Genomic DNA, 17117 nt, shown 5'->3' with positions numbered 1-17117 from the left:
CCCCATGCTTGTTCGTGCAATGGGCATGGCAGTAGCCATTTCCCAGGCTTATGGTGAAGGTTAAATTAAATGAAAGTATAGTCAAAGCCCAAATCCCTATGTCACATCTTTTGGAAAACTGAGAGAGAGGGGCTCTTAAATCTAGCCTTCCTCTAGTCCCCCCCCCCATGCACCCCTCCAGGCTCCTCCATCTCTTTTGGGGTGGTAACCGCCTTCCACTTGCTTCTGGCCTGCGGTCTTGCCCCTGCTTCCCCGCAGCAGAGATCTCTAACACGGAAGTGTGTCGCTGCCCGATTTACAATTTTCCGTGGCTCCCCCTGCCCAGGATGAGTTCCTCCAGTCCTGACCTGCCCCCTCAGCCAGCCTCACTGGGAAGCAGGTCCTGTGACTCTCCACTCTCGTGCAGGTGGAGACAGCCGAGAGCAGTCCCGTGATTGCCCCAGGTCAGGCAGCAAGTGGCAGAGTCCGAATTGGGTCCTGGCAACGTCACAGCCAAGCATCTGTCTCCTCATTGCCCCCCGCCCTGTTCTGGGCACCGAGACACTCAGTCCGAACTTGTAGGACATAATTGGATTTAGATGGGTGGGATCAAATTAGATTCGACCTGGCTGGCAGCCGGGCCCAGCTGGCACTGAGCCCTGAAGACCAGGATTTCTGGAAAGGACTGAAATTCTATCCCACTTCCCCTCGAGGAGGGTAGATGAACAGGGCTTTATGCTGAGCTCAGCACTGCAGTTACTCGCCCATATCAGGACGGGGAACTAGGCCGAGGGAGGCGGGGGGAAATGCTGCACCTGTCCCAGGGGTGGTCTCGTGACCCCTTTTCAGAGAGAAGGAGCCTCCGGAAGCACTTGAGCTGAGCAGACTCCAGGCCCAGCGAGCCTGGCTGTCGGTGGCTGTTCCTAGCTGCTCACTTCCCATCAGACTGTTTCCAGAACAGTGCTGCCAATGGCTGCTCAGGTTGAGGACCAGACTCGGTCCCAGACTTTCTTGGAGGAAGGTTCTCCCAACACCCTTCACTATGGAGACACAAAGTATCTCGCCTGATGGCAAATCCATGGTGTGGGAGAAAGCTGAGAGGCTTCCAAAGCTGGACGCTCAGTCTAGCGTCCAAAATTGAGGGCCGCCTCAGCTCCCCAGTGACAGACATGGTTGGTAAAGATTAGCCAGGCTTCTTATAAGTTGTGGTTCTTTGGCTGGGAATGGAAGTCCAGGCTCCGTTTCTCTACCACATAGAGGCTTGAGCTTAAATGGGGGCCCTTGGGCTCTGCCAGCTTAGGAAGAGAGCACAAATCGTCTTGATTGGCGTAATTCCTGTGCCAGCCATGGGACGCCTGGCAGAGTAACATGGGTGGTGGCATGGGCAGTATAACCCAAGAGTCAGGAAGCTGTACGGAATTGGTAGAGTGAGACAGGCCCAGGGTTCTGTTTACAGAAGACAGGAGAAACAAGGCGGCAGATGGGCACTTCGGGGATGGTCAGCCAGCAGTGTGGGATCACAGGCACGGAGCACATGTTGAAGGTCATGGGTGGCAAAACTGGGAAGAAACTAGAACACCAACTCCTTGTACATGTACATGTGTGGGCACCAAGGAGCCACAAAAACCATATGAGCAGGGAGTGAAGGGTGCACTAGACTCAAGCCACCATTGACAGTGGCCACTGATGCTGGCCAGGGAAGCTGCTCAGTGGCCACCAGCCACTGGCCAAATGCTCGCCAGGGCAGGAGTCTCTCAAAAGACCTAATGAGGTACCGAGTGTGTCAGTGACCCGAGAGATTTCCTGTCCTGGAAGCCTCCTCCTAGTGGGGCTGCCAGCCTGGCTGAGGCCCCAGCAGCTCTGCAGGAGAAGGCACCGGCCTCAGAAGTCAGTGCACCTGCAGCTACTAAGGCCCAACCACATCTAGCACTTTCTTGTCCATGAGGCAGAGATTGTCATTCCCACGTTACAGATGAGGTTGTAAGACGTGAAGCGATGTTCTCTAAGACAGTGGTCCCCAACCTTTTTTTGGGCCAAGGACCGGTTTAATGTCAGAAAATATATTCACGGACAGGCCTTTAGGGTGGGACGGATAAATGTATTATGTGACCGAGACAAGTGTCAAGAGTGAGTCTTAGACGGATGTAACAGAGGGAATCTGGTCATTTTTTAAAAATAAAACATCAGGCCCTGGCCGGTTGGCTCAGCGGTAGAGCGTCGGCCTGGAGTGCGGGGGACCCGGGTTCGATTCCCGGCCAGGGCACATAGGAGAAGCGCCCGTTTGCTTCTCCACCCCCCCCTTCCTCTCTGTCTCTCTCTTCCCCTCCCGCAGCCAAGGCTCCATTGGAGCAAAGATGGCCCGGGCGCTGGGGATGGCTCCTTGGCCTCTGCCCCAGGCGCTAGAGTGGCTCTGGTTGCGGCAGAGCGACGCCCCGGAGGGGCAGAGCATCGCCTCCTGGTGGGCAGAGCTTCGCCCCTGGTGGGCGTGCCGGGTGGATCCCCGTCGGGCGCATGTGGGAGTCTGTCTGACTGTCTCTCCCCGTTTCCAGCTTCAGAAAAATACAAAAAAAAAAAAAAAAAGGTAAAAAAAAAAATAAAACATCATTCAGACTTAAATGTAAATAAAACGGAAATAATGTAAGTTATTTATTCTTTCTCTGTGGACCGGTACCAAATGGCCCATAGACCGGTACCGGTCCGTGGCCCGGGGGTTGGGGACCACTGCTCTAAGACACACAGCGGTGAGCCGGTCAGGCTATGCTCACGTCTGCCTGGCTTTACCAGGCTTCTCTTCTAAGAAAGCCACATGCCAGGCTGGCTCACACCAGCTCACAAGAGCCATTTCCATCCCAGTGAGGTCTCCCTGGAGCTTGGTTGTTGCATTTACACCACAGAAATGGGCAAATGCTGCCTGCCAGTCAGCCCCAACCCAAGGCTCACCCCAACCCCACCCACTGCTAAACATTTATCCGCACATCACTCTGCAGGTCGTGGATGCGGGCTGTTTTGAAATTTAACGAGTTCCCTGTGAACTTGTGGCTTCCTGGGTGGAGCCTGGCGTTGAAGTGCTTTGCTGGTTCAGCTGTTGGTTAATCGGTCATCCTTTGCATCAGTCTGACAATTTGATTTGAGTAAGAAAAGCAAGGTGAAGGAATAAGAGTAGTAAAATCAGGTGAAAACAAGGTCAGCGTGCTGAGCAAAAAGCAGACTTCATTCATTTCAATTTCCTGGTCTTATTTTACTTCAGAATTTTAAAAATCTTTATCGTAGCTGCCAGGGTGTTTGTGTTTTGAAATGAACGTCAGTTCTCAGCCGCCCCACGCTCTTGCTCAAAGTGTACAGGGTCAAGCTTGAGCAGGCCCTCACCTTGAGCAGGAGATCAGTGAGCCACCTGGGCGAGGAGGCCACCTGTGTGTTCCCATCTGTGGGGCTCCTCCCCTCTGTCCAAGCCCAGCTCCTCGCAGTGGGACCTGGAAGGCAGGTCTCAGGGTGGTGTGTGGACAGGCAGCCGCTCCTCCTTTCATCTGCCTTTAGCCTCTTGATAGACTTGTGACCTACAGCCTTTCACTTGACCCCTGACCTAATAAATTCTAGAAACTCCTCACAAATCACCAGGAAGATAAACATCAATTGGGGTCAACTGAAGGGGGTCCAAGCTGCTCCAGGCAGGCAGGGAAGAGAGGGAGATGATCAAATCTCCGAACTGTGTGACTGAGGAGAGGGGACCTCGTTCTCGCCGTTACCAGAGCCCTCAGAGCTGACTTGGGTGGGGTGTAGGGGACAGGCCTCTGGAGACAGGAAGCGAATGGTCACTGCCCCCAAAATCTGTGGGCAGCCCAGCTCCACACTCAGTGTGGCCTCTTGGATGAGAAAGGGGCTTTATAGCCCACGGCCCTGGTTCAGGCCCTCGCGGTGCCGTTCAGCGCACCAGCACCGTGGCCCTTTGGGATAGGCATCTCAAACATGCTTCCCCTGTCTCTGAAGGGGGTGCTTGTCTTTATAGAGGATGAGGGGGCCCCGCATGTGCATAGAAGGTTGTCCCTGCCTGGGTTTGAAGACACAGTGGACTCAGGGCCTGGGAGGAGAGCAGACAGGGAGTTGGCTGCCTTGGCAGGGACAGGGCTTCTGAGTCCAGCCGGAGGACACACTGGAAGGGCCTGCCAGGCAGGGCCACCGTGGCCAAAGTTCCAGACACAGAGCCTGCCACCTCCAAAGGCTGGGGGCACCGTGGCTGGCCGTGGGCGGCCCAGCCCTGGCACCTGCGACACTCCCTCCCTCCTACAGGCTCCCAGCCAGCAGGGAGGTCAATCACTGACTGCCCTTTTAAGATGAGACCTCGGAGAAAGTGTTACTCAAGGTTTGGGTACATTTTTGTTTTAAAAAGTAGCGTCTGGCAACCAGCAGGAACCTGGGGCAAGAACAGGAAGCTGTCACATGAGCACCCCTGAGCCTGGAGTGAGCTCTGTGAGGGCGGAGGGTGCCAGCGCAGGTGTGTGGGTGGGGCTGGAGTCCAGTGCCGGGTCCTGCAGGGCTTTGCGCTAGGAAGTGAGGGCTCCGTGGGTCCTGGGCAGCACTACAGTGACCAGGTACCTGTAGTGACTCCTCTGGCAACTGGAGGGGGGTGGCATGTACTTCAGCGCACGGCCATGCACCTAGAAGGACGAGGCTCTCAGATCTGGTGGAGTGGACTTGTGCAGAAATTCAGTGAGAGCTGGGTGAGCTGGTCTGATGACTCCTGGGCTATGACGGCTGGAGGTGGCTGGGGCGTGCGAGCTTGGGGCTCTGCCTAGCTCACAGAAGCATGTGCCATCCCTGTGCAAACTGGAAAGGGCTGCACTACCACCATTGTTTTATTGCCACCCACACATACTTCAGTGGGGACACCGTCTGACGCACTGACCTGAAAGCCATTTCACAGATCACACCCAGTAATCTGACTGAGGGCAGGAGTGTCTCCCTGTGAGCCCCTCACTGCCATTTACTGTGTGGCTCATAGAGCGAGGCCTGGCTGTAGACCCAGGCACTGTGTCCTTGGTTTACCCCCACGGCCCTCCACCTGGATAGCAGGTGCACACTCTGCATATGCTCACAGCAGCCTAGGAACACTGTTGGATTTCGATGTCTCATTGGCTGTCTCTTTTCAGCCTGAAATTTTTTTTTCTCCCTCTCTCCTGATCCCCCAACCCCTCTCTTGTCCGTTTCTTCACAGAGGGTATGAACTGCATGAACAAAGACCACGGCTGTGCCCACATCTGCCGGGAGACGCCCAAAGGTGGGGTGGCCTGTGACTGCAGGCCCGGCTTTGACCTTGCCCAAAACCAGAAGGACTGCACACGTAGGTAGATGGAGGCAAATGGGTCAGACACCCCCACACGTCTCCAGCCATTGTTTTGTGGGGGTGGGGAGGGTGGGTCTGGCCAGTCTGCTGGGGTTGGAGAAAAAAGCAGAGCCCCTGAAGGGTTCTGGGGAGGCATGAGGGACAGGACCATGATCCCCACGCTTGAAATTTTCCCACCCATCATACTGCCACTGACACAGCCCCAGGGCCTTGTACAGTGGAGGCACTGCCAGTGCCCACATCCTTCCCTAACCCAAGACCCATTTGCCCTGAGCTTGTGCTTTTAGGGGAATGGAGGGGCTATGGCAAGGAGACTACAAGCTTGGGTTTCCGGTGGGGAGGGATGGGGGGCAGCAGGGTGATAGAAAGAAGGAAGGGAGCTCAGTTCTGGAGGGTCCCAGCCCAGGCTGCGCTGACCTTATTTCCGAGGTCTAACGTCAGAACTTGCAGTCCACCCAAGCAAGGCCCACTGAGGTGGTACTACCCTGGAGACCTGGGTTGAATGAGACCTCTGGCCAAAGGGGCCGTTTCAGGACCAACTTGTAGGTCAGCCTGCAGGGCTCAAGTGTAATGTAGCCTTTTTTTTTTTTTTTTGTATTTTTTTTTCTTTTTTTCTGAAGCTGGAAACGGGGAGGCAGTCAGACAGACTCCCGCATGCACCCGACCAGGATCCACCCGGCACGCCCATCAGGGGGTGATGCTCTGCCCATCTGGGACGTTGCTCTGTTGCAACCAGAGCCATTCTAGCGCCTGAGGCAGAGGCCATGGAGCCATCCCCAGCACCCGGGCCATCTTTGCTCCAATGGAGCCTTGGCTGCAGGAGGGGAAGAGAGAGACAGAGAGGAAGGAGAGGGGGAGGGGTGGAGAAGCAGATGGGCGCTTCTCCTGTGTGCCCTGGCCGGGAATCGAACCCGGGACTTCCGCACGCCAGGCCGACGCTCTACCACTGAGCAAACTGGCCAGGGCCTGTAATGCAGCCTTTTAATTGAATCACCAGCTCCCCAGTAGGAGTGGAACCAGCAAACAGTAGGACAGTGGACGAACAGCTAGTCCTCAGAAGTGTCAGACTCAACGTGGCCTCCATCAGCTGCATGAGCAGTGGTAGGATGAGGCCTCTGCTCACTGGGCAGCTGATACCAGGCTGCTGTAATGTTTGCCCTGTGGCTGCAGAGAGCTGAGGGAGGCTGATGTGAGCGTGCCCACCTCTGGCGAGTGACAGGTGCTCCACACCAGGCCTACTTCCTGGTACAAGAAATAGCATGAAGGAGCCCAAATCCAGCTCCCGATGGGGAAAGCAGCCCGTCCTGGCCACTGCAGTGGGAGGGCGAGCCTGGCTAGCTCTCATAAGAAGACGGTGTGAAAAAAAAGAAAAAAAGAAAAGAAGATGGCGTGGCTTCTCATTCTGTGTTCTGCAGAGACTACAGCGGCCCTTGCTGGCCCACCATCCTCAGTCATTGTGATTGTCTCAGGGTCATCCACTGTCCCTTGGGCACCTGCCATACCTTTCCCAAGTCATGCTCTCCTTAAACAGTCACCAAGGTCTTGGGGACTCAGGCCTTAGACACAGTCCCTGTCCCCACAGACCTCATGGTTCAGTCCCGCTCATGATTCACCCATTCCCTGAAATAGAGATACTTCCTTCTGCCACAGTGTGGTCCAAGATGTGGACCAGTCTTCCTCTCTCCTGTGGCATCACAAAGACAAACATGGACGCTATCACCAAGGGCAGGACCACTCAGGGAGATGCCCAGCTCCAGCCCCAGGAGTCTAGCCCTAGGACTCCGGCCAGGCCCTCCCATCCTCTACACCAGCAAGACTCCCTTCGCTGCACAGAAGCCTCCTGGCGGAGAATAGAGAAGGAGTAACTCCTGCTTTCCCAGTTGTGCCTGTCAGTAACCTGAGCTTCCTCGGGACAAAGGCCAAGGACAGGCACATAGAGAGTGGGCAGGCTTGTTGACAGACTCGGCCGGAAGGAAGCACCTTCCTTCTGTGAGCAGGACTGGCTGACTCCCACTCTGGCCAAACCCTGGTCGAGGGGCTGGGGAGAGAGCTACAAGCCATGGGGACCGGCTGGGCTGGCTGACTCGCTGCCTTGTTATATAGTTCCATCTGGGGTGAGTGCTACATGGGGACAGTTTAATCAGAGAGCAGCTCCTGAGTGGTGACCTGGTCTGAATGGTCAGGGACAGGGCAGGGCCTTGTAAGTGGCTAGGAGTCCTCCTGCTCCACCCCAACTGAGAAGAGCCAAGCCCATACCCAGAACGTTTGCTGGTGAAAAAAAACAGCAGCTCCTCCCTCTCTGCTCAGTGGCCGGGTGTCACCAAGGTGTGTGGAAAGTCTGATAGCAATCCTGGGGCCAAGGAGTATGTGAAGGGACTGCACAGATGGCTGTCCTCTCAGTCAGCTCTGGTGGACATGACAGTGTTAGTGGCAAGTTAGTGATGAGATACTTCTTTTAGCCCTTGAGGTCACGTGAGGTCCAGGAAATTCTGGACTGGAATTGGGTTGGGGGCTGAGGCCTGGCCTAGCCAGCCTCTGTGGACCAGCAGGATGACAGGGCTGCACACCAGACTCGTTCATCCCTCCAGAGCCCAGGACCCCGTCCAGGCTGGGGAGGTTTTTCCCATTCTCCTCTTGGTCTTCCCAGAGCTCCAGGCTCCAGCATTTATTTCCATGTACAGCCATAGGCTCTCCAGGTGCTCACAAGCTCAGCCCTTGGGGTCCAGGAGATGTGCAAACACCAGTGCAGAGGGAGTGAGGGGCCCTGAGTGTGGCCCTCCCTCGAGGTGCCTCAGACAGACCTGTGTCCTCACTTACAGAACACAGCCCATCTCTTAGAACCCAGAGCCAGGAAAGAACTGGGCACAGTAGTCTCAGTGCCTACTCTCCAGCTCCACCTCGACTGCTCTGAAATGGGGCTTTTTTCCGCCTGGAAAGCCATGTGATGTCCTGCCCGAGGTGGGGCTCCGCTTGGGTGTTTCCCTCACCTGGGATCTGTGCTAAGCGGCCACCCCTGGAACCCTGGATTTGCCTGGGGCTCTTCCTGGACAGAGATGAGCTGTCAGAGACAAGAGAGAGCGTGACTCCAGGCTGCCAGCCCCCCAGGAACAGAGAGAGAAGAGACACCATGCTGAGAAGGGGCCTGAGGACTTGCTGCTCAAAGCCCCAGTTGAGTTCTGGAAGCAGTTCTGCAGATCCTTGAAATGTCACCCTGGAAGTTGGCTCCTTCCTTCAATGGTTCTGAGCTCCCTGTGGAAGAAGCAGCCTGCTGAAACTTCTGGTGGCTAAAGCAGCACCTGGGACCCTGGGCAGGAAGCACTCCCTATGCCTCCCCCACCAGGACAGCAGCAGGCGCGTGGGGAAGGGCAGCACAGAGCTCGGCTCTAAAATACTTGGGCTCCTTCACCAGGGCGTGGCCGCCGATGACTTCCCTCGGGGACCAGCCCTGCTCATGGCTCAGCCTGACAGAAGGTCATTAACTCAGACTCTGTCAATTCGGGATTTTTAGCCCTTCTGACCATGATTGGTCTGAGACTAATTTTTACGTATTTGACCATCATTAGGGTTTGCCAAGTAAATCAAGAATGTAGATAGAATTCTGGACAAATAGCTAAGGTATGCTGTCCTCAAGGCCTGGGTGCAGCAGGTGGCAGGCACCCCGTGGTCCTGCTAGTGGAGTCAAACAGGGCACAGGAACCTGCCCAGAGAGGCTCTGGACCTCCTTTAAGGAGACCCGTCAGTCACACTGGGAAGTGGTAACAGCGTGTTTTCTTTTAAATCAACTTGAATTCATCATTTTTCCTACTCGAGAGTTGCTCCTTTTAATTCAGCCCCTTTTCAGCCGACCCAGGTCACTGCTACCAAGGAACAGTTTAAGATTCTGGGCTGAAGGGCACCAGCTCTTCCGGACCCTGGGCATTGCAAACCATGTAACATGTTTAAATAAAAGGTCATTTTCAAAGCTGCACCTGAGATGACATTAATTTGCATACATTCTATTTGGACATTGCCTTAGGGGGATTAGGGCTTTGAGGGGATAGAGACTGAGATGGCTACGGGGACTTGGGGAGAATAGACATCCATGGGCCTCAGACACAGAGAAAGAAAGCTCTCAAGAACTAAGGAAATGAGTGTCTTTTCTTCCCAGGGACCCCCCCCTCCCGAATATGCCTTGTGTCACAGACATTTGACCCATTGTGACTGGCTGTTTTAAAGTCTTGCAGAGCAGGAGGGTTCAAATAGTCCGGTTTGTCCCTTTCTTTAAATCACACCGTCGGAATCCATCAGCTGTGTGCTGGTTTGGTTATAAGCCCAGGTCACTCAAAGTCCATTCTCAGTGCCATTCAAGACCCTCGCGGGCTGAGGTCCAGGGAAGGTGTGCCTGTTCGCTGTCTCCTGCCTTCACTCCCACCCCCCACCCCCACCCCCGTTCCTTTAAAGAAACCACCAACACCAAGAAACTAATCGTTTCTTGTTGTCATTCTGTTTATACATACATGTGTACACTTTGGGCCAAACTAGTGACCTGTAACTATGGAAACGGAGGCTGCCAGCACAGCTGTGAGGACACGGACACCGGCCCCATGTGCGGCTGCCACCAGAAGTACGCCCTCCATGCAGACGGTCGGACGTGCATCGGTAAGTGGGCGCCTTTGCCGCGCCAGCTCCCTGCGCCACCCTGTCCCTGTTTCCAATAAGGAAGCTTGAGGGAAACGAGAAAGTGCGCCCCTGGGACTGACAGGAAGCTCTCTGTGGAGGCGCGCCCAGGGTCCTTCAGTCCTGGACCACGTGCCTCCGCCGTGGGTCCCGGTGGGCTTTCTGCAGTCCTCATCCTTGACGTGGGGGGCGGTCGTAGGCAGGTGGTCTGCAGGGAGGGGGAGGTGTGTGCGTCTCAGGTGGGCACAGGTGAAGCACAAGTGTTCCTTCCCTGACGTGGAGGGCATTTATTTAGCCCCGTAACAGCCCCCTCAGTGAGTGAGCCGCCCCAGCCAGCCATCTGGAATACCAAGAGGTTTTCTCAGAAAACTGGCCTCAGTCTCCATTGTCTAGAACACCAGGGAGATGGGTCTGTTTTTTAACTGCTTTCCCTTCCCAAGCTAACAGGGACTCCAGGGGGCTCTGGTCAGACCTCCTCTCCCTCCTCAAGTCCCTCCTTCTCAGCCTCTCCCCTCCGTCATCTCACCTGTTACATGGTGTCCCCATTTGAGTCTCAGCCCCCTCCTTCCTCCTGGTCCTCATTTCCGAGGGGACGCTTGAATATTTGTGATTCTCTCATGCCATAATCACTAGCGGGTTCTTCCCCACTCAAAAGCAACAGCCACTTTTTAACTGAGAAAGGGAATTCCAAGGTTGGCGTCATCCACCTTTGCTCCCCTCCTCCTTCCTCTCCTGTGTTGGCCAACTTCAGAAACCCACAAATCAGTTATCCTGAGGGTTTTGTTGTTGTCTTTAAAAGGCCCCATTTCTTATTATCAACTAAGAAGGTATTTCTCCAGGGACTTTTAAGTGACAAAAAAGGGGTTGACAAGCAAGCTAAGCCAGGATGTCCAGCGTTTGCTGTCGAATTCTGTCCCCTGTGACTCTGTTCCCTGGTATTGGGGAGTCAGGCAGGGGCGGGGCCAGGGGCCAGGCCAGGGGTCCCATCCTCTGTCAGGCTGTCGTCCCAGGTGCTGCTGCCTGCGTGGTTCCCTTCCTCTGTGTGGTCCCTCTCCAACAGCCGTTTTTTGGTTTCATTTTATCTCATTCCTCCTGCTTTTCTGGTGATGGTCCCTGATTGCCTGTCTTGTCTGATAACTGACGTTCATTAATTATTTTCAGAGCCAAAAGCCAAACTAAACCAAACAACCAAAAAAATTTCAAAGCAAAACCCGGTCTCAGACCAGTGTCTCTATTGCAGCCTGATCCCATCTAGAACCTCCTCTCCCACCTCTCTCCCTGTCTCTGCAGTCCCACCGGGCTCTCCCGGCCCCGAGCCCCTCCCTGTCTCGTCTGCTGGGGTCTCCCTCAGTGTTTGTGTCCTCTGTGGTGGAGCTGCCTCTGCCGGCCACAGGACCGGTGCAAACAGCTGTGGCCAGACCCCTCCCCCCACAGCCGCGTCTAACACATCTTGTCTTTGTCTACCTGGCTCATCCTTTCTTATTTTTATCTTGTAGTGTCTGCTGCATGTGACGGCCCCTGCTCGGATCTCCCTTCTAATGTAACTTCCCTCGGCCCCTCTCTCCCTCCCCTCCCCTTAGAAGTCCTTTCCCAGATCCTGCTCATGGGCTGTTGCTCCCTGCTGGCCAGGAGCATCTTCCATCTGCCTGCTCCCTCCTCTTTAGGTTCCCCGCTGGGAACAAAGGTCTCTGCAGACCTCCCACAGCAGTGGAGCCAGCTAACCTCATGTGCTTCTCCGTGGGAAGCACCTTGGTGAAGCACCCTGCCCAGTAGCCAGGATGCTCCCCAGCCCGCCCCAAGGGCTCCCTCTGCGCTCTTCTAAAATGACTGACCCTCTTCGCAGCCCTGTTGAGCACCTAAATGCATCGCTCTAGTCCTCTGTAGACAAGCAGGCAACCAGCGCTGCCCAAATCGACCCCCTGGTTCTTCTGTCTATTCAACTGGATCCATGTTGTGTGTGTGTGTTTGTTTCTCTGTGTGTTGTGTTCTTAATTTTGCATGAGTGTCTGACACACTCCCACGCCCCTACGACAGGGTGTCTGCTGTCCAGGCGCATCCATCACCGGACCTCGCAGCGCTGTCCCCTTGTCCTGTGCCTTGTCCTTTGCCTGCCTGTCGAGCCCGTGCTGAGCATCTCACTGCTCGTGCCTTTGTGGGCTCTCCACGGTGGTGCTGTCCACCCCTCTGGTGCTCCGCAGATGCGTCCTGTCTGCTCGGACCTCAGCTGCCCCCTCTGTGTGCAGATGGGCCCTGTGTTCCATCTGTGTCCCTTTGTGGTCATCCCCTTTCTCCACCCCCCACCCCTGCCCTGCCCTGCTGCCTCTCTGCTCTGCCCTGAATGCGCCACCTTGGAGGTGCCTGGGTTGAGCCCCTCGGCGAGGACGCCACGCTGCCCGCATGCCGTGCCGGCTTTGTGTGCGCCACGCTGGGAGGCTGGCTGTCTCGGGCCACAGGACGTGGGCTCTCATTAACCAGTGGCTCCATGTTTGTCCCTTACTTGTGTTCTAGAGAAGGATGAGGCTGCAATTGAGCGCTCTCAGCTCAGTACCACGTCAGTAGCTGATGTGGACAAGCGGGTGAAACGGCGGCTCCTCATGGGTAACACTTTTCTTCCACTTCCTTGTTGTCCTTGCACCTGTGTCTGCGTGAGCATGTGTGTGGGTGTGGGTGTGTGGCACGTGCTGGCGTGTGGGGCTCTGAATGTGTGCTGGCATTTCGGGCTGTCCGTGTATGGACATGTGGGGTATGTATGTGTGTGTTTGTATGTGTGTGTGTGTGTGACTGTCCATCTGTGTGGCATGCCCACGTATGTGGGGTTGTATGTGCCATGTGTGAGTGCGGGGGGCTAAACTCCAGATGTGAACTCACTTTTTCCTTTTTAAAGTTTTTACCTTCCATCCAACATGTGTATTTCTTTGTGTGTTTGTAGCAGAGACCCCAGAGCCCATGTCTAGTGTCCTCTGCATGTGAGGAGACGTGTGCTGTCTCCCCCTCTGCATGCGGTCATGTCACATGTGCAGTTAGGACCCCAGGATCAGCACAGCAGCACTGAGGCGCAGCAGCAAAGGAGGGCATTCATGTAGAGCTCGCAGGCAGCCTGGTCCTCTCCCAGCCCCTCCCCCATTTAGGAGAGAAGCCACATCTAGATGCAGGGCTGGGGGACCTCAGGGGCATCCAGCCCACCTGCTCGCTCTGAGGTTGAGAAGTGTGCTAAACCCGGGGAGGGGAGGACAGGTTAAAGTCATCTCGCAGGCCTGGGTAAAGCAGGACTCACTCAGCCCCTCCCAGCCCCAAACAGCCTCGGCCCACTTTCCAATGGGAACCCCTTGGGTGCCCACCTGCCTTGAGGGGTCTGCATGTCACCTTCACTCTGAGCACTGCCCCTGGGCTGGATCCAGACTCTAGAGTGGCTCGCCCAGAAACGACTGGTGCCACCCAGGGTGGCTCAAAGGCCTGCTGGTGTGGCTGACCTGGGCAGTGTGAGGAAAAGGGCAAAGGAGGTCAAATGACTCTCCCACTGAGCTCAGCCTGCACAGTAGGAGAGCAGGTCTGCTTCCTCGTTCATTCATTCCTTTGTTTCTCAGTCGGCTCCACAGTTCTGGGGTTGCTGGCCCCGTTTGGTGCCAGTGGCCTGGGCCTCTGGAGCACAGCTGTAGGATTACCTGGGATGATCACCTGGGAGTTCCTTCTTTGTGGAACTCTTACAGGTCACATCAACCTTGGGAGCTGTGAGAGCAGGTGATGTACTTCCATGTCTCAGACAAGGAAACTGAGGCTCATTGGGGTACCCTGGCTTGCCTAAGATCACACACTGCCCTGAGCTTAGCCCAGAGCTCATGGCAATATGGGTCGTCTTAGTTGGTGGGGTCACAGGACCATGGAGGCCAGATCCCGAAGGTCCTGGAGAGGCCACGTAGGGAGGGATGTGACATTGTGGGCTGGGCGTAGGCTTAAGGCTCATCCCCTCCGTGGGGCTTTGAGAAGCAAAGGAGATCATGGACTCTGTGAACCCTGAAGTCCCCACGGGCAGGACATGCACAGCCCGATTTCCCGGACAAGAACCCTGAGGGCCAGCAAGGCCAGAGGATTCACCTCCAGTCACACAGGCAGATGGTTCAGCTCAGGCTGGAAGTCCACTCTCTGCAGGTTCCCTGGGCAGGGCTGTCTTGTTGACTTGGGCTGTCTGGGTCGGCCTGAGAAGGACTAGAAATGGCCAAGAGGGGGCATGGTGGCTCCACCCAGCAGGCATGTCCACTACGCCCCAGAAAGGTGTGAGTCAGCACTATGACTTTTTGGAAAGATAACTAGAAGTGAGTGGTCAGAGTCTAAGAGTTCCCAGGGCCCTGAGGCCCAGAGGGCCCTGGCTAGGGAAGGTAGGCAGTGCTGCGGAGGCCAGAGCTCCAGTGAGAGCACGATGGCAGAAGGGGCACCCCCATAGTGCCTAGTGCTGCCCAGAGCACACCTGGGGCATCGCACTGAGAGCCCGGCCTCTGTGTGGGGAGCGCAGCCTCGACAATGGGGAGTCAGAGTTGGGGCAGCCGTCACTGGCCTGTGGGACAGAGCACAGGCAGTTTTAGCCCAGTGGATCCTCTGGCTGGTGAGCCTCATAGCCCTGTTTTGGCTTCTAGGAGGGGACAATGGAAGAATAGGCCAGGGAGAGGGGGAGCATGTTCTGTGGCCCAGGAGCAGATGAGGAGGATGAGACACTGAGGAATTCCATGGTAAAGTCAGACACTGGGCAGCCCGGCTCTAGAGTCTGTGCCCTTGCCTGCCACATTGACCAGCTTCTCATGAGTGGACAGAGATAAGCAACGGTTATGAGAAAAGTAGAGGCTGGGATGCCCCTGTATGGTCTAATGTGAGCAGTACCCACTGTAGTCATGGTCCAGGTTCTGCCAGAGCAGGGCACATGCACCAAGGTTTCCCAGTGGCTGAGATGGCCTGACAGGTGTCCTCCAGCCCTGAGATGCCAATTATCTCCTCGTTTTTAAGGTGGGTAGGAAAGGATTGAGAGAGAGAGCTCCCTTTCCCTTCCAGTAGTGAGTGGGTACAGGGCAGCTCCTGCCAGCGGGGGGCCTCACACTCATCCTCACTGCTCTCCGCTCTCTGCTCTCCGTGGTGACCACAGACCGGCAGCAGACTAGCCCTGCGGGCCCGGGAGGTGAAGAAGCCCTCTTTCTGGGTGTCAGAGGCTGAGGGGCCTCCTCACCGCAGGCTTCGTGCTCCAGCTCACCTGCCTCCAGATAGAGTTAGAGAACTCAGGTCTTCTGTGCTGTTTGACTCAGAAATATTCTGTGCCCAGATTGCAGCGGTCACAAGTACCTTAGGTGTCTGCAACCCATTTATGTAATTAGCTGCCTCACCTCTTAACGTGGCCAAGAGCCAGGATCTAAGCAAAATACAGAAACCACAAAAAAAGTATGAGCTAAAATCTGGGCCTTTCCCTGCATTTCACCCTTCAGTGCCTCTCCTGGGACCTGGCCGCTTACCCAGGGCTGGCATTTTGGTTACAAGGTTCCCAAGTCTGGAAACACTGTCAGCCAACAGTGACTGAGACCCTGCAGGTCACTATCACTCTGGCTCCTCTGCTCTGGCTGCTGTCCTGTGGCTCTCAGAGGCTCCTTCCCTGTAGCACCAGGAGCAGAGAGGACACGGCTCAGGTCTGATCCTGCCTCAGCAGGAGGCACAGGCCCCCGCGGTAGAGGCTGCAGGCAGTGAGATGGTGCTTGTCAGTCTTTTTGGTCTAGATCAGTGATAGTCAACCTGATCCCAACCGCCCACTAGTGGGCGTTCCAGCTTTCATGGTGGGCGGTAGCGGAGCAACCAAAGTATAAATAAAAAAATAGATTTAACTATAGTAAGTTGTTTTATAAAGATTTATTCTGCCAAACAGCAAAAATCTGACATAAAGTACTTGGTAAGTAATTATTATTATATGCCTTAACTTGCTGTAACTCTGCTTTATAAATTTTATAAAGTAAAGTTACTTCCCTACTTTATAAATCATCATTACTGTGGGACCGGGGGGGGGGGGGGCAGTTAGAAAATTTTATTACTAACAGAGATACAAAAGTGGGCGGTAGGTATAAAAAGGTTGACTACCCCTGGTCTAGAGGGTCAAGCCTCCAGGGGGGGAGGGGTCTGCTAGCACAGTGGCCAAGACCCTGCCCCAGTCCTGGAGTCTCAGTTGCACCCTGCAGGTGCTGTTTATAATTACCCTCTAGTAACTGAGCACAGGCTACAAATAGGGACAGCTACATTTACTTTAACTAGGCTTCAAAATCAGTACTGCTCACAAAAATTACGGGATATTTCAAAATGAATATGAAGCTATAAAATATCCCCTAATTTTTGTGTAACTGATTTTAGAGTCCCATTAAAATCAGTGAAAATGTTTGGATGGGAGGGTTGGAGTGATAAATTTCAATTATCTGGCCAACTTACTTCTGTGAAACATCTGAGTGCGCAGCAAAGTTGACCATAGGCCCCAGGACCCCACTTACGGACGGACTGATGAGACCCTGGGAGCCATAGTTGTCAACGCTAGGTCTTTAATGAGCTCCTTTCCCACAACATCTGTACGTTAGATGCCGTATTTGCTTTGTGTTGCAGCTGTTGATGAGTTACCACAATCCCACAATCCCAGTGCCTTAAAACCGCACAAACGTCTCCTCTTCAGCAGGTCAGAAGGGTGGCTTGGGGCTCACTGGGCTAAAGAAAAGGTGTGGGCAGGGCTGGTTCCTTCTGGAGGCTCCAGGGCAGAATCTATTTCCTGCCTTTTCCAGCTTCTAGAGGCCCCCACTTTCCTTGGCTCACAGCCTCTTTTTCCATCTTCAAAGCCCACACAGCACTGCATCTGTCCAGCCCTGCTTCCATCACCCCATCTTTCCCTTACCTCCCTCTTCCACATGTCAGTACCCTTGTGACCACCTTGGGTCCAGCCAGATAATCCACAATAATCTCCCATCTCAAGGGCCTTTAAGTCACATCTGCAAAATCCCTTTTGCTGCGTAGCATTACAGGGGATTAAGGCATGGATACCAGGGGGATCTTATTCTGCCAACCACAGATGGTTCAACCGTGGGCTGGGCGGAACCTCCTGGTGGTCTGACTGCTTTGCACCCCAGTGAGGCAGAGCCCAAGT

At 54.9% G+C, this 17117-nt stretch overlaps 1 protein-coding gene across 2 annotated transcripts in view; it reads left to right on the top strand.

The window, feature by feature from the left end:
* The window catches only part of SCUBE1 (signal peptide, CUB domain and EGF like domain containing 1), a 137141-nt gene that overhangs the window by 67040 nt on the left and 52984 nt on the right, over positions 1–17117 (top strand). Inside the window, exons 5-7 of one of the 2 annotated variants that reach the window (XM_066358613.1) lie at positions 5189–5314; positions 9839–9955; positions 12482–12571. In XM_066358613.1, the coding sequence (XP_066214710.1) occupies positions 5189–5314; positions 9839–9955; positions 12482–12571 (333 nt within the window). The remainder of the gene's footprint in view (positions 1–5188; positions 5315–9838; positions 9956–12481; positions 12572–17117) is intronic. The other variant, XM_066358614.1, reaches the window with a different exon arrangement.

This window comes from Saccopteryx leptura, chromosome 1 (genome assembly GCF_036850995.1).
Source record: "Saccopteryx leptura isolate mSacLep1 chromosome 1, mSacLep1_pri_phased_curated, whole genome shotgun sequence".
In the NCBI taxonomy this organism is placed as follows: Eukaryota; Metazoa; Chordata; class Mammalia; order Chiroptera; family Emballonuridae; genus Saccopteryx; species Saccopteryx leptura.
The sequence above is the reverse complement of the archived record's forward strand: the minus strand, read 5'-3'. Positions and strand labels throughout refer to the sequence as shown.